This window comes from Bos indicus, chromosome 23 (genome assembly GCF_029378745.1).
Source record: "Bos indicus isolate NIAB-ARS_2022 breed Sahiwal x Tharparkar chromosome 23, NIAB-ARS_B.indTharparkar_mat_pri_1.0, whole genome shotgun sequence".
In the NCBI taxonomy this organism is placed as follows: Eukaryota; Metazoa; Chordata; class Mammalia; order Artiodactyla; family Bovidae; genus Bos; species Bos indicus.
This window is the reverse complement of record NC_091782.1, coordinates 33,866,274-33,887,166: the sequence shown is the minus strand read 5'-3', so window position 1 is coordinate 33,887,166 and position 20,893 is coordinate 33,866,274. Positions and strand designations below refer to the sequence as shown.

The window sequence follows — 20,893 nt, the reverse complement described above, 5'->3', positions numbered from 1 at the left end:
ATCCACTTAGCCACAACTTGCTTGCAAGGTTTTAATTTGTAGGGTCTTGGTCACATAAATGGGGTTCTGTGATGCTAGGTTCACTTGGAGGATGAGTTCCAGGTGACCCATTCTCTTCCAAGCCACAGGACCAAGTAACACCTGGCTCCTAGAGGAGGATACATTTTTAACATAAATCTATATGTGTATACCCTTTAAATATTTCTATTATCACAGTCATGACTTTTTGAGTCAATGTCATTGAGAAAAGTTTAGAAAAGAAGAAATTGGGAAAAGCGAATAAGAAAAAAGGAACTATATTGTACCTTCATGAATTAAAAAGCACATGCAGATTTCATGTTTACATATGAACTCTGACTTCATACTTTTCCTCTGTAATGTTTGACATTTCTTCCTAGCTAAGTCTCCTTTATAAGGTGCAGGTTCATAGTGGGAGAGGGTGTTGAAAGGCAAGAGTCTAAAAACTCTCAATTTGGGGCAGAAAAATGTAACCCCACCTAATTATTTTAGAAGTGATATAAACTCTGTGCCATGCAGAGCTTTCCTGCCCTCTCCTGGGTCTTTCCTCTCCATTACTGGGTCTCTTTTAGCTTTTTGCCTTAGTCTGATGTTATAGTGTAAGGCCATATTTTCATTCTAAGTCTCACCAATAGACATTTATCTATTAACCAGGATTGGGGTCGGGGTGGGAGGGATAAGTCTTTTTCTTTTTCAATTTAACTAGAGTGACTCTTACTGTGGAAATTTTCAAAAGCTGCAACTGGAAACTAAAGAGAAACCTTTTGATTGAGAAGTCCTTTTCAAACCATATTCAGATCCAATTCTGTTCTATGTTGCTTAAAAAGAAACAACAACAACAACAAAAAAACAGGGACTAGCCTGTCCATAACCCTCTGTAATCTAATCAAAAGCCTCCCAGGTGAGGGCCCTGTAGGCTTAGAAATGACCTTAATCAAGTATTAGCCCCATCCTACGATTAATCCCCAACTCTACAAAACATCCGGAGAAGGCAATGGCACCCCACTCCAGTGCTCTTGCATGGAAAATCCCATGGATGGAGGAGCCTGGTAGGCTGCAGTCCATGGGGTCTCGAAGAGTCCGACACGACTGAACGACTTCACTTTCACTTTTCACTTTCATGCATTGGAGAAGGAAATGGCAACCCACTCCAGTGTTCTTGCCTGGAGAATCCCAAGGACGATGGAGCCTGGTGGGCTGCCATCTATGGGGTCTCACATAGTTGGACACGACTAAACGACTGTAGCAGCAGCAACAGCTACAGAACATGTTTTCTTGTCTCTAAAACTGAAGAAGGTTGAGAAAGGATTAATGGAAAAGAGAAAGGAACTTTTAAGAATTGAAGCCCAATCAGACAGGTGCAGAAGGCCAGGAAGAGGGTCCAGGGGCAACTGATTACTGAAGCCTATCTTTAAGTTCCTTCTCTCCCATGTATTTGCCGAAAAAGAAGTCACGCAATACATGTTTGAATGGAGAAATTTGCAATTGTTTTTCTATTTTTTTACTCTTTCCATACACAGCAGTTTTAGTACCAGAGCCTCTTCATGGCCAGGCTTATAGTTCGTCTCATTAAAATGCGGCCTTTAAAATTGAAACATTAAAAGAATTGAAAGGGAAAGTCCCATCACCTATAATTCTATGTTCCTTTACATATTATTTTCACATTCCCCAAGGAACCATTATCTAATTTATTAGTTTTGCTTGCTCATGCTCAGTCGTGTCCGACTCTGCGACCTCATGGACTGTAGCCCGCCAGGCTCCTATGTCCATGGGATTTCCCAGGCAAGAATGCTGGAGTGCGTTGCCATTTGCTCCTCCAGGGGATCTTCTCCATTTAGGGATGGAACCCGCGTCTCCCGCATTGGCAGACTGATTCTTTACCACTGAGCCACCTGGGAAGCCTTAATTTGTTAGTTACCGAGCTATGATTGAAGGCAGAAGGGGAGGACGAGATGGTTGGATAGGATCACCGACTCAATGGACATGAATTCCAGAAAGTTCAGGGAGATGGTGAAGGTCGCAAAGAGTCGGACACGACTGAGTGACTGAACAACAACAACAAAAAGTTATGCAAAGGAAATTTGAAGTGGAGCTCTTTGCTCCATGTCCTTGAGCTGATAAGAAAACACTCCACTTGCGAATAGGCACAGGAAAAAAGTGCAAGACAAAAGAGAAACTAATGCTTTCGTTTCATTGAAGGCCACCTCCCCTGCCAGGAGCTCACTGAAGACCGAGGTTTCCTGACCAATGAAAACACTGAAATGTTAATACCCCCCCCTTCTTGCCCCACCCCCTGATGACCTAATTTGGAAAAGCCACCTGATCGTGTTGTTTTCAATCAGGTCCGCTTGAATGCTATTTAAGGGCACTGTCAAAGCCTTTGAGTTATTGCGACAGCAACCATGTCTGGTCGTGGGAAGGGTGGCAAAGGCCTCGGCAAGGGGGGTGCTAAGCGCCATCGCAAAGTCTTGCGGGACAACATTCAGGGTATTACTAAGCCAGCTATCCGGCGTCTGGCTCGTCGTGGAGGCGTCAAACGTATCTCTGGTCTTATCTACGAAGAGACTCGTGGGGTGCTGAAAGTGTTTCTGGAAAATGTGATCCGGGACGCGGTCACCTATACGGAGCACGCTAAGCGCAAGACTGTTACCGCCATGGATGTGGTCTACGCGCTCAAACGTCAGGGCCGTACCCTTTACGGTTTTGGTGGTTGAGCAAAGCATCTAGTTTGAAACCTTTGGAAAAACTAAAGGCCCTTTTCAGGGCCGCCTAAATGTTCGCTAAAGAGCTGTTGGACGTTACTGAAATGTGAGTAAGGAGGTATTTTGTGTGAAAGAGAGCTGCTTTAATGCAGTTTACTTCTGAGGGGTTGGGAAGTGTGACTTTTTCATAATGGAAATAGGATTTTAGGCGCGGTAAAACAACCACCTTTGAAGATACTTGAAGCCTTTAAGTTTTGTGCATTCCGATGTCCAGCCTTCAAACTGGTTGGCGGGCGGTTTTAATGGAACAAAGCTTCGCATTACCGCCCACACAATACATAGCTATGTAAATGAGGGCTCTTTGCGAACAAGCTTTCATTGGCCGATTATCACCGTGATGAAAAAAACCCCCTGCGTTACAAAGCTGGTTTCCTGTTAGCCAAGGCATAGAGCTTCCATAACGGTACCCGGAACAATCCAATTTATACCCGGCTCTTATGGGCGCTGGAACAAAGGCACAGAGTGGTCTAACCGGTTCCGCACAGGTTCGAGTAGTGCTTGGCAGCCGGCCCACTGCTGGGTGGGATGAAGCCAGCCTCCTTTTCCTCTGCCGTGAGTCTCCGGTACAGAAAATGGGCTCAACTGCCTTTTTCGGCAAGTGAAGAATTTTCCTTCACTATCCCAGCTCCGTAAAACTGGCCACTTTACCCAAAGTTCCGAGCTGTGGCTGAGTCTATACAAATCGAAACTATTGTGTGTAGTTATTTTCCATACAGGAAATAATTTTTCTTCAGAGGTCCGATTATACAAATGAATTCAGACAGTATATGTCCTAGTGAATCATCTGTAGAACATGGCTGTGTGTGAAACTGCTTAAATTACATAGTTTTGCATTGACTTCGTTCTAAGTCGCCCCAAATACCAAGGCCCCAAACAAGATAAACAGTATAAATGTATTATTTACGAGGATCTTTAAATAAGGCTAAATTACAAATTAGGTAAAAACAAACTAAATTGTTGAAAGTGAAAAAGATGCTTTTCCTAATACAAGCAGGTTTGGAATTTAAAGGTTACATTGAGCCTCCAACATCTCCATGCATCGTTTAACATTTTTCAGCCTGTGTAGGGCAATATGAACAAGACTCACTCTCTTCACTGACAACCACAATTATATTGACTATATTACAAAATCAAATTTTAATATATGTGCTTAACATACAGAAAATAATCTAACTGCTTTCATGGTAAAGAAGACAAAAATGTCAATATTCTTGCAAATTGTAAAACGAAAACGTTTGATTTACACAAAATCACAGTGGAAAGATGTTTAATACGTTAAAAAAAAAAAAAGAAAAACACAAAACTTCCCACTAACCCAAATCCAGACCTTTGTTTCCGTATATTAACCCCTTTCCGTATATTAACCCCTGTTAAGTCCATGGATATGGAGTTCAGAACCCTTATACAGAATGATACATAAAAGTACATACTGGAGTAGAATTAGGGGAAGAAAAAAACAAAACGTGGTAAAACATAGTTGAGGCATGGGGCAGATCTCCACTCAGAGACTAGGCCTAAACTTTAAACGTAGTAGCTTTTGAAGAGGAATTCTCTAGTGGTGCAGATGGTAAAGAATATGCCTGCTAATGCAAGATTCCTGGGTTTGATCCCTGCATCGGGAAGATCCTCTTAGAGAATGGCTGCCCCCTCCAGTATTCTAAGAGCATTTGAGAACTTAAGGAATGTGCCCTGATTTTGTTAGGATGGACAATTCTCTGGAATTGGACAGTACCCATGCTAAAGTATCTGTACTGTATGTTCAATAAGATACATTTCACCACATTACAGGTTCATTTATCAAATACTTAGAACCAGTAGTCTTCCAGACACTTATGGAAACGATGTTACACCCTCCTAAAATCACTTAGGTGGCTCTGAAAAGAGCCTTTGGATTCTATGAAATCTGGTGAAGAAATGTTACTTCTTGGTTGTTGCTTTCCTAGTATTAGTTTTCTGCAGGGTCAGCTTAGGATTCCCAGTTTTGGGCTTTCCTGCCCTGGCCTTCACTGGACTCTTCCCGTTGTTTGTCTTTGCTTCTTTTAGCTTTCCGCCCGTTCCTAGCAGCTTTCTGAGCCACCGTGGCCCTCGGCTTCTTAGCTCTTTTGTTGGCTTTACCATTCTTCGGAGACTTTGAATCTCTGGATAAGGCCAGCTTCCTATTCTTCGCAGCAGCAGGTTTTTTGACTTTTCCCTTACAAAGCTCAGGAACAGCCTTCTTGCTGAGCTTGAAAGAGCCGGACGCACCGATACCCCTAGTCTGTACCAGGATTCCCTTGCTCACCAGGCCTTTGAGACCCAGCTTAATGTGACTGTTGTTTTTCTCCACATCGTAACCTGCGGCTGATAGTGCTTTTTTCAGCGCAGTCAAGGACATGCCAGCTCTCTCCTGGGAGACCGAAAGTGCCTCAGTAATCAACTTGGACACTGATGCGCTTGCTGTCTTCCGATTTACACCCGTCAAGCCAACTGGCTTCTTTACCCGCCTCCTCGCTTGAGGTTTGTCCATGGAAGCCGGAACCTGGACGGCTGGAGCGGCAGGCGCCGTCTCGGACATAACAGCAAAGAAAAACAGAACATATCATTCTGCCAGTACTCGCTAAAGTGTCGCTGGTTGTAGGGGAGGAGACCCTCAGGGCCTTATATAGGGCAGGGCGCGCTGTGATTGGTTCATCGCTCAGGCACCGCCCCCGCCCCTTGGGGGAGGAGCATTTGTGTTTGTTTCACTTCCAAAAATTGAATAGCTCAAAAATCTCTTGCACGGAATTGCCCAGGTTCTACTGCTGAATAATCCATAGAGATACAGATTTCAGATGCCTTTTCAGTTTTTAATGAAAAATGACTCTGTATGCCAAAGCTATTCAATAAAGCTCTCAATTGTCACCACAATTTAAAGAGAAGAACAAAACTTCCTCTTTTCCTTATAACTATAAAAGTAATTTTAAACGAAAGACTTATCTCATGTTTCCTGAGTGGTTTTCCATATGGTTGGCTTCCAGTCGGTGGAAAAAATAAGTTATTCACACCTTTATTCTAGTTGAAAATTATTTATGTGCATGAGGGAAGTAACACAGATATCTTAGAAGTCTCACTGCAGACTTGAAAGATGCTTTTAGAATTGTTGAAAAAACTTCAGGGTACCACCTTATTTGGGCAAACACAATCTAGTAAACCATGATCTACAGGCATGTGGATTGTTTGTGACTAAAATAACTTCTCAGTCTCTACAGCTTGATAGCAGACCCTCAAGCATGAAGTAAATAATATGGATCTCACGCATGATGGCGTCCTAAACTGAGTTTTGTTTCTGGTTTCATTAGTTGAAACCTTACCCCTATGTCCACCCCCATCTCCTTGACACTTCACTGTAAAAAAAACAAAAAACCCTCAAGGAAACAGATACAATCCCTCCCCTTAATATAAAATGTGAGGCAGGAACCCTGATATGAAGAGCTCCTTGGAAACCACAGACCCAGATCTCTAAAAGGACTGGCCTGGCATGTGTGTCTACAGAGCTGTGGAGAAAGAATGACTACGATAATGTAATACTTCTTCTTCTGAAATACTTCAGAAGAAATCAGATGGTGAGACTTGCAAACTTCTAATTGCAAAGTAAAATAGAAAAATCTCTTTCACTCTCTTTGCTTCACATCCATGCACCCACATGTGCACATACACACAAACATCTGAAACAAAAACTCTGAAAACAATGCTACCTTAAGGGTTCTCTGATATATTTTAATCGTTTATTTTATTTTATTTTTTAAAAATGCTAGTTGTAAATCATGAGATTGATTTCACAGCCTACTAATACATTCTGACCCTTTGAAAATTTTTTCTCCTTAGATTACAGCTTACTGAGGACTCTCTTTTAACGTGTATTTGGTTTCCCTGAACTTTGGTGATCCCTTAGAGGTTGTGCCATTAATTGTCAGTGATTTAGGGTTGGGTTATGGAATGGACAGAATATATCATTGCTGTAAAAATAACAAAGAATGGAATTTTAAAAAAATTCTTAGATTCCATAATTTAATATCCATAGAAAAAAGATTCATATTTTGCATTATAAATCTAAAATATACCATAAAAACAAGCTCACACATATATACAGTATATATGTGAGAATCGTTGTCCCAAATATTTTTCCCTCAAATAGTAGAAAATGTAGGAATTTATTTTATATATGAGGAACCTGAGTCACAGAAAAGTCACATAACTTGCCTAAAGTCTTAGAGCTAGTGAGCAGGAAAGCTGGGACTTTATTTCAAGAAGTCTATCTTCAAAAGGCTCTGCTTCTCCCATCTCACTCTTAGTCTTCTCAGGCTACTCAAACAAAATAGACTGGTGGCATAAACAATAGAAATTTATTTCTTCACAGCTCTGGAGGCTAGGAAAGGCCAGGGTGCCAGCATGGTCAGGTTCCGGTGACACCTCTTTTCCTATCCTATAGACGGCTGCCTTCTTACTGTGTCCTTATACAGTCTTTCTTTAGTGCATGCGCACCAGAAGAGTGATGGCTCCCTCTTTCTCTTCTTGTGAGACCTGGAATCCTATTGGATTAGGGACCCATCGTTATGACCTCTTTAACCTAAATTACCTCCTAAAAGCTCTGTCTCCAAATATAGTTAACAAAAGGGGTTAGGGTCTTAGTAAATTAATTTGGAGAGGAGCAGTGCATAAGTCAATCCATAGCCACACTTTTCTCATGTACTGGTTAGGAGGCTTATATGAAACAATGTAGGTAAAAGCAGTTTTAGTTACACAGGGCCAAACATGGTTCATTATTCCAGCATTGTCCTGGACAGAGGAGGCACCTGATAAATAGTTGTTTCTTGATCTTAACCTAAGATCCTACCTACTTATTCTTTACACGGTGATTTCCCATGGAATGATTGCAGGCACGTCCATTATTTTACAGCAGTTTATTTTTTATTGGGTCATGGCTAATAAAAGCATGGGAAAAAATACTACCTCTATTCATAATAAAGGAAATTACAGTTCAATTTTTTTTTAATCTATCTGGTTAACAATGCTTTAAAAGTGTTCTCAGTAAAAATGACAGCTATGAAAACAAGAATTTTTAAATTATACTGGGATTATAAACTGGCACAGTCCTTCTGAAAGGCAATTTGACAATGTATATATTAAGAACATTAAAAAATGATTTTACCTTGGGATTTAGTATTCTACTTCCAGAAGTCTATTCTAAGGAAATAAATATTTAAACAGAGATTTACATACAAAGAAGTGTGGCCTATATGATTTATAATGCATAAAAATGGAACACAATCTAAATAGCCAGTAACAGAGGACTACTTGCATAAGTAATAATATACCCATTAAAAAATGTGTTTCTAGGCATATTACCTAGAAAACTCGATATATGTACATACATAGCATGATACTTAAATTTGGTTTTTAAATGACATATATTTTTATAGGTGAATCTCATATATGTTCATATTTATATATTCATAGGTCTTATATACATATAGAAAAGAGATACTAAGATTTAATTTTCTGTTATGTATTTTTCTTCTTGCAAATTTCTCAAATAGCCATTTAAAATTTTTATACTCAAAATAAATGCCTTAGCCAGGTTCTCACTGATTTTTCTATGATTGTTGAAAATATCTTTTATCTGCTTCTGGTATCAGTCATTTTCATTGACTTATTTTTGAGATATAATAAAGTCCAGCGGTGACCAGTAGTGGGAAAATACTTTTCTAAAGCCCATTTGCTCCTCCTGTAAAAAGAAAGATCGATTGATTAATTCACTTCTATAATTCATCAAATATCTGATACTGACTCAGAACAACAATAATCACAATGGCTAATGTTCTTTGGGTGTCTGTTCTGTGCTGGGCAGTGCTCTAACCACTTTATAGGTACCAATGGATTTATTCTTGCACAAGCTTCTGAGGTACCTATAATGGTACTCCGTGGTTTATAGTTGAGGAAATTAAGGCTTGGAGAGATTGAGTTTCCCAGGTGGGACAGCTGTTGGATGGTGTGCCATCCTCTACAGTAAACCCAAACCCTCCAATGCTTAAGTCTGTGTGCACTTGTAAATAAAAGATGAGCATGATCTAGTTAGTGTCCAGTAAGTCAGGTTTGAGTTCAGTCTTGAAGGGCGGGTACTCATTTATCAGGTGAGGAAAGAGTGTTAGGGCTTTTCACAAAGGAGACATAGTGACAAAGGCCAGGCGATGCGGATTTTCGAGGGTGAGGTGCTTTGTGGTGAGCCTTGTGGAACCGCTTATGAGGAATGAGGAAGGCGCTTGCATGACAACAGGTTGATGAGTTCCAGCTTGTTATTCCCACATTAAGTAGTTTTAACAGTTCCCAGAAGCCTCCCTTCTCTCAGATGCTCGTCCCTCTGGGCTGCTGGCAGATGAAGTCATTCCCCACTTTTCAATAAGCCAAATCAAGCATCTAATGGAAATATACCCAAATGCTTAGTCTCTTTCTTGGGTTGTTACAAAGTGCATTTTCCAACTCCTCTTTGGGTGCTAGAAGAAGAGACAAGTACTCGAGACACTTCAAAAGTAGATTGTATAGGACTTTGATTTCTCGTCTTTTTCTCATTCCTGGGTCTTCCTCCAAGAGCTGGGTAAGCACTTTGCAACTAACATTTTATTGTTTGAGAATAAACTGAGTTAACAGAGGAAAGCACTTAGACTAGTAGCTGGCTCATACTAAGTGCTACACTAGTATTAGCTACTCTTATTATATTGAACATTTTAATGAGTGCTAATGTACAAATTATATCTACTGATCCTCTTGATTCCCCTGTTTTACATTTTCCCTTTCAATAGCACTAATTCCTTTCTCATATTCTATATAATTACTTATTGTAACTATTGCTTGTTGCCTATCTTCCCTAGCTGAGATGTAAGCTCCAAGAGGACAGTGACTGTCTTTTTCCAAGAGATCATCACTGAAGATGGCTCCTTAGCCTCTAAATGAACAAGAACCAGAGGATGGTCCATAGAGCCAAAGGAGAAAGGGAAGGAACCCTTCCTTAGACCATCCTGTCTACATTCAACTCTGTCTACAGTGCTACTCTGTCTACATTCCTTCTGTGGTAGAAATATCAAAGAGGGAGTTCTAGCATATGTGGGAGGCTAAAAACCAAGAAAAACAAAGCACGTGCAAATCTGACTGCAGTATAGAACATGAGAGAAAGAGACCACCGACAGAGGGCAGGGGGAAGAGCCCATCAAATTGTGTTTCATGTCAGTAAATGTAAGTATGTCATTAGACATTTGACCAAACCCATAAAACCTACAACATCAAGAATGAATCCTAAGGTCAACTACAGACTGTGGGTGATCATGCTGTTGTGTCAATATAAGCTCATCCTTGGTTGGTTAAAATGTATATATATACCATTCTGATGAGTGATGTTGATAATGGGCAAGGCTACGTGTGTGTGTGTGTGTGTGTGGTGGGGGAGGTAGGGGATATTTTAGAAATCTCTGTACCTCCTTCTCAATTTTGTTGTAAACCAAAACTATCTAAAAATATCTCATAAAAATATGAATGCAGGAAAAAAAAATCCAATCCACTCACACTATTTATGTCTAGAATTGATGGAGTCAGGCTCAGTCTCGAATGTTTAGAGTCAAAGATACTGAGCACTTTCCAGAACCTCCAAAAAACTTTCACCCTGATGCTCGCTGGTATCCTTGACTCACCTTGGAGGCTAGCAGGCATTCTTCCTTTCAAGATCTCAGAACTTGCATCATCTCTGTAGAATTCTTAAATATGTAATTGTATTTATTTCTTTCAATTTTAAAAAATATATGTATTTCTGTGCACTAAAGCCAAAATGCATGTGTTTAAAAATCTAGTGAGTAACATTTATCATCTGAACTGTTCATGCAAATCCAGCAATAAAAAGGGCACATTTAAATCTTTGATGTTTTTATATCTTGTCCTACAACTGAGATAAGATCTATTATATTAGGGGAAAAAGTGAAAAGAAAATAAAGAAAAACAAAGAAGAAGAGGAGTAGAGGAGAGAAAAAAGAAAATGAGAATAAGGTTTTATCTTTATTGCTTTTGAAGCCAATTCTTTTACTGTTCGAGAACTTGGGCTGAAAGTGATAAGATCAAGGTTTTACCCCAGTATCTCCTCCTCTATCTATGTCAGTTTCCTCACAGAATGAGACAAGCCTCAGCATTTTTGTTCCTTCATCTCTCTGAGCCTGCAGCTGGGACATCTAACACCATGAATACCCATAGATAGACAAAACTAGCTCTTTCTATTAATTACAATACAAATTGCTTATTAGATGATAAGGTTATGTGAGTCTTTAAATAAGCAAATCAAAGCCTCATTTTCCTCTCTCAGAACTGAGGTGGGACAATAAGAAAGTTGCTGATTCTCCAAATTTACTTTCTTTTTCCTAATTTACAATAGGCTGCAGTCCATGGGGTCGCTGAGGGTCAGACACGACTGAGCGACTTCACTTTCACTTTTCACTTTCATGCATTGGAGAAGGAAATGGCAACCCACTCCAGTGTTCTTGCCTGGAGAATCCCAGGGACGGGGGAGCCTGGTGGGCTGCCGTCTATGGGGTCACACAGAGTCGGACACGACTGAAGTGACTTAGCATAGCATAGCATAGTACCTGAGGATACATCAAGCTGATTTTCAGAGTCCAAAAAGATTAATCAGAGTCTAGGCAACTGTGTATTTGACCCAATTTATTTTTATGCTTAGTCATCCAGGATTGCACAAGGTGAAAGTTTGGAAAAGCTAACTCATTTTAAATGCTTTTGAATTTAGGTCTGTTGGACTGCAAAGTACTGAATCTATACATCTTTACAAATCTGGAAGTTTCAAGACAAATGACAGCTATCATTCTTTATGTCCTTAGGTATATGCTTAGGGACCTAATCAAATATAAATGGAGAAAGAAAATGCATGTTCGTTCAACTTGTTGGGCCAATGTAAATTCAGTGGAATCCACTGGCAATCTTTTCATATTGTTTTTGAAATTCCTATCAAGGTCTTCAGTCATAAGCTGCCTTAGTTCCCTTTAGGATGTAAAGAAGGATATAAGTGAAACTTGTCAAACATCACACAAAAAGTGAGTACCTACTATGGGCCAGGCACTCTTCAAAGTGTGTTCTATGCATTAAAGGTGTTTGGTTTTTTTTCATTAAAGGTCTTTGATCATCACAAACATCTAGAAGGTACGTGCTATCACTATCATCCTCAAGATAGAGAAGAAGCACAGAGAGATTAATGGCTTGCATCAGTCTTACAGCTAATAGTTGGCAAGCTGGGAGTTAAATTTGGAGGTTCTGTCTCCAGGGGCTACACTTTAGTCATCAGGGAGCAATACTGTGCTGTCACTTTACTGGCATCATATCATTTCTAGGACAAATATTTTAACTTGTCATTTCATTTAATCCTCACCCGATCTTCATAAGTAGGTAATTATTATCACCCCACAGGCTCAGAATAGTAGGTCTGTCAAACAGTAATTCAAAGTTGTTCTATTAATTATTAGCACACTGTTTACTTGTGTATAAGGTATGTCAAACAATAGATTATTTCATCCAAAAAGGTCAAAAAAGATGTCTATATAATAGAAAGAAGGAACAAAATGCCTGCAGACTGTCCATGAACAGGATATCATGTTTGTACATTATTTTCAGTAGGAAAGAGTTCACTGTGGACAATCTGTTCTTACATAGATCAAAGAGGATTTAAAAATAATGATGATTCTCTATAAATTCTCAAGATTGGCTATGAAGCATAATGTGACAGGCTGCCTCTGTGTAATATATTCCACCAACTCTCAATCAGTATTTTCATTTTAGATAGGCTATATCTTCACCATTTCCAGCATCAAAGTCTATCAACTTCCCCACTTTGATCAAGACTCTTATTGTCAGTTGTAGTGGGTTTTAGTCTCCTCTTTGGAACATTTTGTCATCTGCACATTAAACAGAGGAGGAGAACAAAAAGTTCATGAGGGCAATCACATATATAATAAGAAATATTTGAAAACTCTTTAATCTTCAAGTACTTAATTGATAGGTCTTAAATAGAAGAAATAGAAATAGAGGAAAACAATAGAATGGGAAAGACTAGAGATCTCTTCGAACAAAGCTAGTGGAGGTGATGGAATTCCAGTTGAGCTATTTCAAATTCTAAAAGACGATGCTGTGAAAGTGCTGCATTCAATATGCCAGCAAATTTGGAAAACTAGCAGGGGCCACAGGACTGGGAAAGGTTAGTTTTCATTCCAATCCCAAAGAAAGGCAATGCCAAAGAATGCTCAAACTACTGCACAATTGCACTCATCTCACACGCTAGCAAAGTAATGCTCAAATGTCTCCAAGCCAGGCTTCAACAGTATGTGAACCATGAACTTCCAGATATTCAAGTTGGATTTAGAAAAGGCAGAGGAACCAGAGATCAAATTGCCAACATTGCTGGATCATCAAAAAAGCAAGAGAGTTCCAGAAAAACATCTACATCTGCTTTATTGACTGCCAAAGCCTTTGACTGTGTGGATCACAATAAACTGTGGAAAATTCTTCAAGAGATGGGATACCAGACCACCTGACCTGCCTCTTGAGAAATCTGTATGCAGTTCAAGAAGCAACAGTTAGAACTGGACATGGAACAACAGACTTGTTCCAAGTAGGAAAAGGCGTACGTCATGGCTGTATATTGTCACCTTGCTTATTTAACTTCTATGCAGAGTACATCATGAGAAACGCTGGGCTGGAAGAAGCACAAGCTGGAATCAAGATTGCCAGGAGAAATATCAATAACGTCAGATATGCAGATGATACTACCCTTATGGCAGGAAGTGAAGAAGAACTAAAGAGCCTCTTGATGAAAGTGAAAGAGAGTGAAAAAGTAGGCTTAAAACTCAACATTCAGAAAATGAAGATCATGGCATCCATTCCCATCACTTCATGGCAAATAGATGGGGAAACAATGGAAACAGTGACAGACTTTATTTTTTGGGCTCCAAAATCACCACAGATGGTGACTGCAGCCATGAAATTGAAAGACATTTGCTCTTTGGAAGAAAAGTTATGACCAACCTAGCTGCTAACTGCTGCTGCTAAGTCACTTCAGTCGTGTCTGACTCAGTGTGACCCCATAGACGGCAGCCACCAGGCTCCTCCATCCCTGGGATTCTCCAGGCAAGAACACTGGAGTGGGTTGCCATTTCCTTCTCCAATGCATGAAAGGGAAAAGTGAAAGTGAAGTCGCTCAGTCGTGTCCGACTCTTAGCGACCCCATGGACTTCAGCCTACCAGGCTCCTCCATCCATGGGATTTTCCAGGCAAAGTACTGGAGTGGGGTGTGACCAACCTAGACAGCTTATTAAAAGCAGAGACATTACTTTGCCAACAAAGGTCCATCTAGTCAAAGCTATGGTTTTTCCAGTAGTCATGTATGGATGTAAGAGTTGGACTATAAAGAAAGCTGAGCACCGAAGTATTGATGCTTTTGAATTGTGGTGTTGGAGAAGACTCTTGAGAGTCCCTTGGACTCCAAGGAGATCCAACCAGTCCATCCTAAAGGGAAGCAGTCTTGAATATTCATTGGAAGGACTGATGCTGAAGCTGAAACTCCAGTACTTTGGCCACCTGATGCAAAGAACTGACTCATTTGAAAAGACCCTGATGCTGGGAAAGATTGAAGGCAGAAGGAGAAGGGGATGACAGAGGATGAGATGGTTGGGTGGCATCACTGACTCAATGGACGAGTTTGAGTAAGCTCCTGGAGTTGGTGATGGACAGGGAGGCCTGGTGTGCTGCAGTCTATGGGGCCACAGAGAATTGGACATGACTGAGCGACTGAACTGAACTAAACTGAACTGAAAATAGAAGAACAGTTCTCAAAGATCATTTTCATGGAATTAAGTTAAATAAGTGTCATTTTTTCTAATTGCAGTTTTAACTACTTAAGCCATACTCAGAAATAGATTATGGAGTACACAGTCTTTTGTTCAAGAACGTTTAGTCAAGGTACAGAGGACTACGTTCTAAGGATTTAAAATTATTTTCAAATACTTGTGAGTCCTCATTCTCTCAGTAATGATCCCGTGTACTGAAGCTGGCCAGGCTCCTCTGTCCATGGAATTTTCCAGGCAGGAATACTGGAGTGAGTTACCATTTCCTCCTTCAGGAGATCTTCCCAACCCATGACTCAAACCCATGTCTCATGTGACTCCCGCCTTGGCAGGCACTGCAGCACCTGGGAAAGCCAAACACAGAGAGTCTTCTAATACTTGGGAAGAACAAATCTGAAATCTAATCATTGAAAAAACAGATAATGGAGAAAAGGTCAAAGAGTAACACAAAAGGAAGAAGAAGGAAAAAGCGATCTATTCTAGATCTCATCTGGATTTGTAGAATCTTAAGAGGAAAACTTCCTACCTCCAAAATTCTGAAAATCTTTTAGTAAGCCTCCAGATTCACTTTCCAATGAGAGTGTATATCCAAGTGGTAAAATTCTAAATGTGTTTACTATGTGAAAAAAATAATCCATTTGTCCTGAAGCTTAAAAACACTCATAGTTTAAAATACTGGAAATGGCCTTTTCTAGCATTATTAAGGGCTTCCGTGTGGCTCAGGTGGTAAAAGGAATCTGCCTGCAACTCAGGATACCTGGGTTGGGAATATCCCCTGGAGGAGGGCATGGCAACCCACTCCAGTATTCTTGCCTGGAGAATCGCCATGAACAGAGGAGACTGGTGGACTATAGTCCATGGGGTTGCAAAGAGTCAGACATGACTAAGCAAAGCATAGCATTGTTAAAAGTTGACATTTTTAAAAAATGTCTCTTTTAATACAACTTTTAATTTTATATTAGATAGAGGTGTGTCTGTTGAAGTCTTCGTGTAGACTGCATTTATTTTATATATGACAAATGTAGCTAACATTAGTTTCAGGAAACATCTGATAATTGAAACATGTCAAGTGAAGAAAAAACAAGTCACATGGAATTTTCAGTACAATTTCAAATGATAAGAGTTTGAGACTACTCAGATGTAGATCATATTATCATTATTATTTTGGTTAGAAGTAAAATTTTGGTATAGTAAAAAATAAAATTTTTATAGTAAAAATTAAATCTTTTGGGTAATTATACTTTAAATTATTTGTATTATCTCCTTAGCAGTTAGTGGGTCATATAGATTGATATGTTCTAATATTTTATCTATGATCTCATTTTTTATTATTTAAAGGATTACAGATATTCCCAGGTTGTAAAAAAAAAAATCCATATATTTTGAAACAATAACATGAAATTGGCTTGTTAATGTTCACTGTCCCACCTTTATGGTTTTTCAAGTTATACTAATTGGAGATAAGGCAAGATTCAATCACTTGTTACGTCTTTGAGCTAATCAACATTTTTGTAAAATCTGAACTAGTTTGTGCTTGCTGTTGGAGTTATTTTTGGCTACATGACTATAAAGTCTGTGGGTGGTTTTACCAACAATTATGAGAGATTTGGATAGTCAATTTTTATTGAGGGGATGGTTGATAAATATAATTATAAATTCAAAGTTTTTAACAGCAGCTTTAAGGTGCATTTACTTTATTAGCATAAATAAGACAGCACATATTAAATTGAATTTACTACATTAATGCGTGCTTCCCCGGTGGTTCAGATGGTAAAAATCTGCCTGCAATGCAGGAGACCCAGGTTTGATTCCTGGATAAGGATGATACCCTGGAGAGGGGAATGGCAACCCATTCCAGTATTTTTGCCTGGGGAATTCCATGGACAGAGGAGCCACGGGGTCGCAAGAAGTCAGACACAACTGAGTGACTTACACACACATGTCACCTGAATGAACAATAACAACTTCCCATTAAATGAATAGACCAAACATAGCCATTGTCTGTGTATAGATTTGTGTTTCTCTGTAGCTATAGTACTTGGTTAGAGTCAGAGCTGTTTGTATTAACAACAGCCCTTTTAGGAAGCAGGCAATTGTATTCCCTCACAGGCATAAAGAAACTGGGAGGCCATTCAAAACCTTCCTTGTTCTCTGGGCTCACATGTATCCTTTACTTACACCCTTTACAAATTTAAAGTGCCAAAAACAAGCATACCTATTCCCATTCTCCGAAGGCATCTATATGCTCTCTAACCTATTAATCTATGATCATTCTCAACTGTGTAAAAATAAAAGGCTTGCACAGTTCTAATTGTTTTTAGTGATGTGTATTTTGTACTCTCCAATTTAGAAATTGCTCAGCTATCCAAAGATTAGGCATTCATTTACTCAATTTAATACCACCTAAATTTTGTAGTATCTATAAACTTTGAATTCACGATTTAAGTTGACACACTGATTCAATATGATTTGTAATCTTATAAAAAATAATTCCATTTTAAAAGTGACATTACCTATCCACTTTATCACTATCTTGTGATAATTTAGTTCAATGCATGGTTAACATAATGTAGAATTTTAAATAAATAGATGTTAACTCATCTAATCACTAAACCGAGTTGAAGTAACTTAGCAAATTTAAATTAGCTCTTTTTTTTTGAAAGAAAATAATCCCTAAACTTGTGTTAACTAGAATATTATGGTAACATTACTTTTACATTATGACAATAATAAATAAAAAGACATAGATCCATTTTGTAAAGCAAAATTTTAAGCCAGTAAATTTATCCAAAAAGTTATATTAGAAATATTTGACTTTTTCCTATAGAATTACATGCCATGTATTAAAATATTTAAGTTGTTTGAAGATAGTGGAGTAGTTCTGTTTCTTATCTCATAACTTGTTAACAATCACCACTAATTAAATCCAGTTAAACTTTGTATTTTTTTGCCTGAGTAACCACTTAAGATGTAGCCACATTTAAAGAATCAGGAGAATTTGATTTTCCTCTTATTTTAAATTGATGTGTTTAGCCTTTATATAAGCTATTTAAAATTTGAGTTTACATTATAATTTTTAAAATTTCCTGCTGAAGTAGATAATTTCTTTAAAATTATTTGTATTCATAAAGCTTTAAGATTCTCAATCACCCGTACAATTTTTAGAGGAGCTAATTGTGAAATGTAACAAAAATTAAAGATATTTAATTTAAAAACAGCACAGAGATTTAAGTATGTTAATCGGTTAAACAAACAAATGTGATTATGATTAGAAATGCCTTGGGGAACACCATCGCTCAGAATATGAGTAAAGTCTCTCATATCCTTCAAAGGTTGGTAGGAAATTCTAGTTGCCAGGACCACATCCCTCACAATGAACTCTTTAAGGATTGTAAACTATTAAATGTTTGTTTTAAAACAGGTATTGGAAGTGCTCTCTCTCTTTTTTAACGTAATTCAATAGCTCTATTTATAATAGCATATTTCTTCTCTCTCCTCTCTAACTTTACTTAAAGAAGAGACAATTTATTATTATTATTATTTTTGAATTACTGAATCATAAACTTTTGAGGCTTCAGGATACCAAGACAGGCCAATTCCATGAAGAAGATTCTATTTCCTTGTTTTTTTTTTCCTTCAGTTTTCTGTTGGGTCTACAACTTTATTAAGGTAAAAAGTTTTAGGTGGCCATTTTATATTTACATTATTTTTGAAGCAGGAATATTGCTTTTGCAGATAAAAACAATTATTTGGACTCGTATTGAGTAATCACAGAAACAGTTTTGAAAGAAACTCTGATTTTTAGTTAAAAGAACACACAGTATATAGACACAAAACACCAAATACAGTGGATCCCATCAAAGGCTAGAAAGATAAACACCAGCTTCCTGATCCTGTGTTCTCAATTGCCAGAGATTATATAAGAATCCTCAAACAACCCCCAAAAGATTAAGAAATGAACCAAATTCGACCTTGTGCTTTGCCACCAATTAGGTGACTCAGGGGTGAAGAATCCACCTATAATGCAAGAGACTTGGCAGAAGCCTCAGGTTCAATATCTGGGTCCGGAAGATTCCTTGGAGAAGCAAATGGCAACCCACTCCAGTATTTTTGCCTGGAAATCCCATGGAGAAAGGACCCTGGCAGTCTAGAGCTCATGAGGTCACGAAGAGTTGGACACAACTTGGCGACTCAACAGTAACAAAATCTCTTACTGTGCATGGGCGATCAGTTGCTCAGGCTCAGTCCTTCAGTCAATTTTCCAGGCAAGAATACTGGAGTGGGTGGCCATTTCCTACTCCAAGAAGATCTACAAGATCCAGGGGATCTTCTTGATCCAGGGATGGTTGCATCTCCTCCAGAGGCAGGTGGAGTGAATTCTTTACCACTGCACCAATCACTTAATGATCTAATCATAAAACCACTAATGTGTATCCAATCTAAACACCAAATCAAGAAGCAAACTGGGCAAAAATAAATTTCAGCATGCAGCCAAGGGAAGAGAAACAGGAAACTCAAAAGTGCCCAGGGCTAGACGAGGTATATATTCAGGTCACATTTCTATTGATTCCTAAGGTAGGACTCAGGTAAACAATGTCTCGGTGGACTTTTCAGAAATAAACTGTCAAGTGTTAATGATTAGCCAGCCTGCTCTTGTACTGAAGAGAAATCAAGCAAGAATTACTTCATCCAACAAAGACAAACCAGAACTTATATGTGAGGAAAACAGGAAGAGAACGAAATAAAAATCTTGTAGGCAGCCTGGGTTTTTTGAACCTATGTTTGAACCTAATTTTCAAACCCATGTTTGAACCTATTTTGGGTAAACAGATTAGGCAGTGAGGAGAGGTTGGTCTGATTTGGATCCTCAAGCATGGGGCAGGCTAACTAGAGGTATAGAAAAAAAATCCTATGACAGCTGTTAAGGGACTTGGAAACATAGTTTGAGGAGCTGGTGTGAAAAGCATATGCCATTGACCTATATTTACACTTCTACGTTATTTAGGCCGGGGCTGCACATCATTTTTTAGCATACCTTCCAGGTTAGGCAGCCAGTGATTGTGGAGCTGTTCCAACGGAGGCCTGACTAGCAAGCGTCAGACAGGCCTCTGTATTTTTCTTAGGTGTCAGAGAAAACTGAACACTGAAGAACACAGGGTTTTTGTTTCCTTTGTAGCAGATTTTATGCCTTTAGTCTACTCACCTTTTTTAGAGAATGGAAACGTTACTCCGAGGTGCGCTCTTCCCCTCCCTCAACCCGTCCCGCCCAGCGACTGCCTGGTTTGGGAATTTTGTGTGCTTCACACTGTATGCTGAATACAATTGCAGCCCTTTTCCTCAGCCCGCCTAGTTTCCCTGCTTTCCATTACTAGTCCTCAGTTCAGCTGTAATGGAGACTTGTCGAATTGCAAGCCTCTTAAACTGATATTACAATACACCAGCCCCCTTTTCAGTTTTTTATAATTTCTCATTCAGATTAACGTACTCGTTCCGTCAGTCCTTAGGCCCATTAATGAAAGTCTATCGTACATAGATTACAGCTCTCTCTGTGCACACGTGGGTGGCTCTTAAAAGAGCCTTTGGGGTTAGGTGTAAAGACGCTTACTTGGCAAGTTTACTTGGAGCTGGTGTACTTGGTGACAGCCTTGGTACCCTCGGACACGGCGTGTTTGGCCAACTCCCCGGGCAACAGCAGGCGCACAGCCGTCTGGATCTCCCTGGAGGTGATGGTCGAGCGCTTGTTGTAATGCGCCAGGCGCGATGCCTCGCCCGCAATACGCTCGAAGATGTCGTTGACGAAGGAGTTCATGATGCCCATGGCCTTGGACGAGATGCCAGTGTCCGGGTGGACCTGCTTCAGCACCTTGTACACATACACAGAATAGCTCTCCTTGCGGCTGCGCTTGCGCTTCTTCCCATCTTTCTTCTGGGCCTTGGTCACTGCCTTCTTGGAGCCCTTTTTCGGGGCAGGAGCAGACTTGGCTGGCTCAGGCATTTTAAAACCTGAAAACAAGAAAGATAAATGGAAAATAGGAAGCGGATTTCTGCTACTTATAGGGCCTTTATGCTAATGAGGGATGCAGAGCGTGTCTTAGTTAATTGGAAGATAAACAGCAAGGTTGTCATCTATGGGCAGAACTATGCAAATAAGGTATGGAAATTCAGCTTTTCTATTGGCTATTTCGCTGAGTCTCGTTAATAACCAATCAAACAACC

General features: G+C 39.4%; 3 protein-coding genes across 3 annotated transcripts; 1 reads left to right on the top strand and 2 right to left on the bottom strand.

Moving 5' to 3' along the window:
• Nucleotides 1-2,398: 2,398 nt before the first annotated feature.
• H4C3 (H4 clustered histone 3) lies at nt 2,399-2,792 on the top strand. Its single transcript, XM_019985560.2, has one exon. The coding sequence runs from the start codon at nt 2,421-2,423 to the stop codon at nt 2,730-2,732; it is 312 nt and encodes a 103-aa protein (XP_019841119.1). The 5' UTR covers nt 2,399-2,420; the 3' UTR covers nt 2,733-2,792.
• A 145-nt stretch (nt 2,793-2,937) lies between these two features.
• H1-6 (H1.6 linker histone, cluster member) lies at nt 2,938-7,510 on the bottom strand. Its single transcript, XM_019985534.2, is given in 2 exon segments — nt 2,938-4,797; nt 4,799-7,510. Coding segments are annotated over 2 exon segments (636 nt in total). The 5' UTR covers nt 5,335-7,510; the 3' UTR covers nt 2,938-4,697.
• Nucleotides 7,511-7,684: 174 nt separating this feature from the next.
• LOC109576906 (histone H2B type 1-C/E/F/G/I) lies at nt 7,685-20,713 on the bottom strand. Its single transcript, XM_019985547.2, has 2 exons — nt 20,283-20,713; nt 7,685-8,523 (listed from the first exon to the last, which is right to left on the bottom strand). The coding sequence occupies exon 1, from the start codon at nt 20,670-20,672 to the stop codon at nt 20,292-20,294; it is 381 nt and encodes a 126-aa protein (XP_019841106.1). The 5' UTR covers nt 20,673-20,713; the 3' UTR covers nt 7,685-8,523; nt 20,283-20,291.
• Nucleotides 20,714-20,893: the final 180 nt, after the last annotated feature.

Bases quoted from the DNA above. Each gene is read 5' to 3' on its own strand.
- H4C3 (XM_019985560.2), top strand. From the start codon at position 2,421: ATGTCTGGTCGTGGGAAGGGTGGCAAAGGCCTCGGCAAGGGGGGTGCT.
- LOC109576906 (XM_019985547.2), bottom strand. From the start codon at position 20,672: ATGCCTGAGCCAGCCAAGTCTGCTCCTGCCCCGAAAAAGGGCTCCAAG.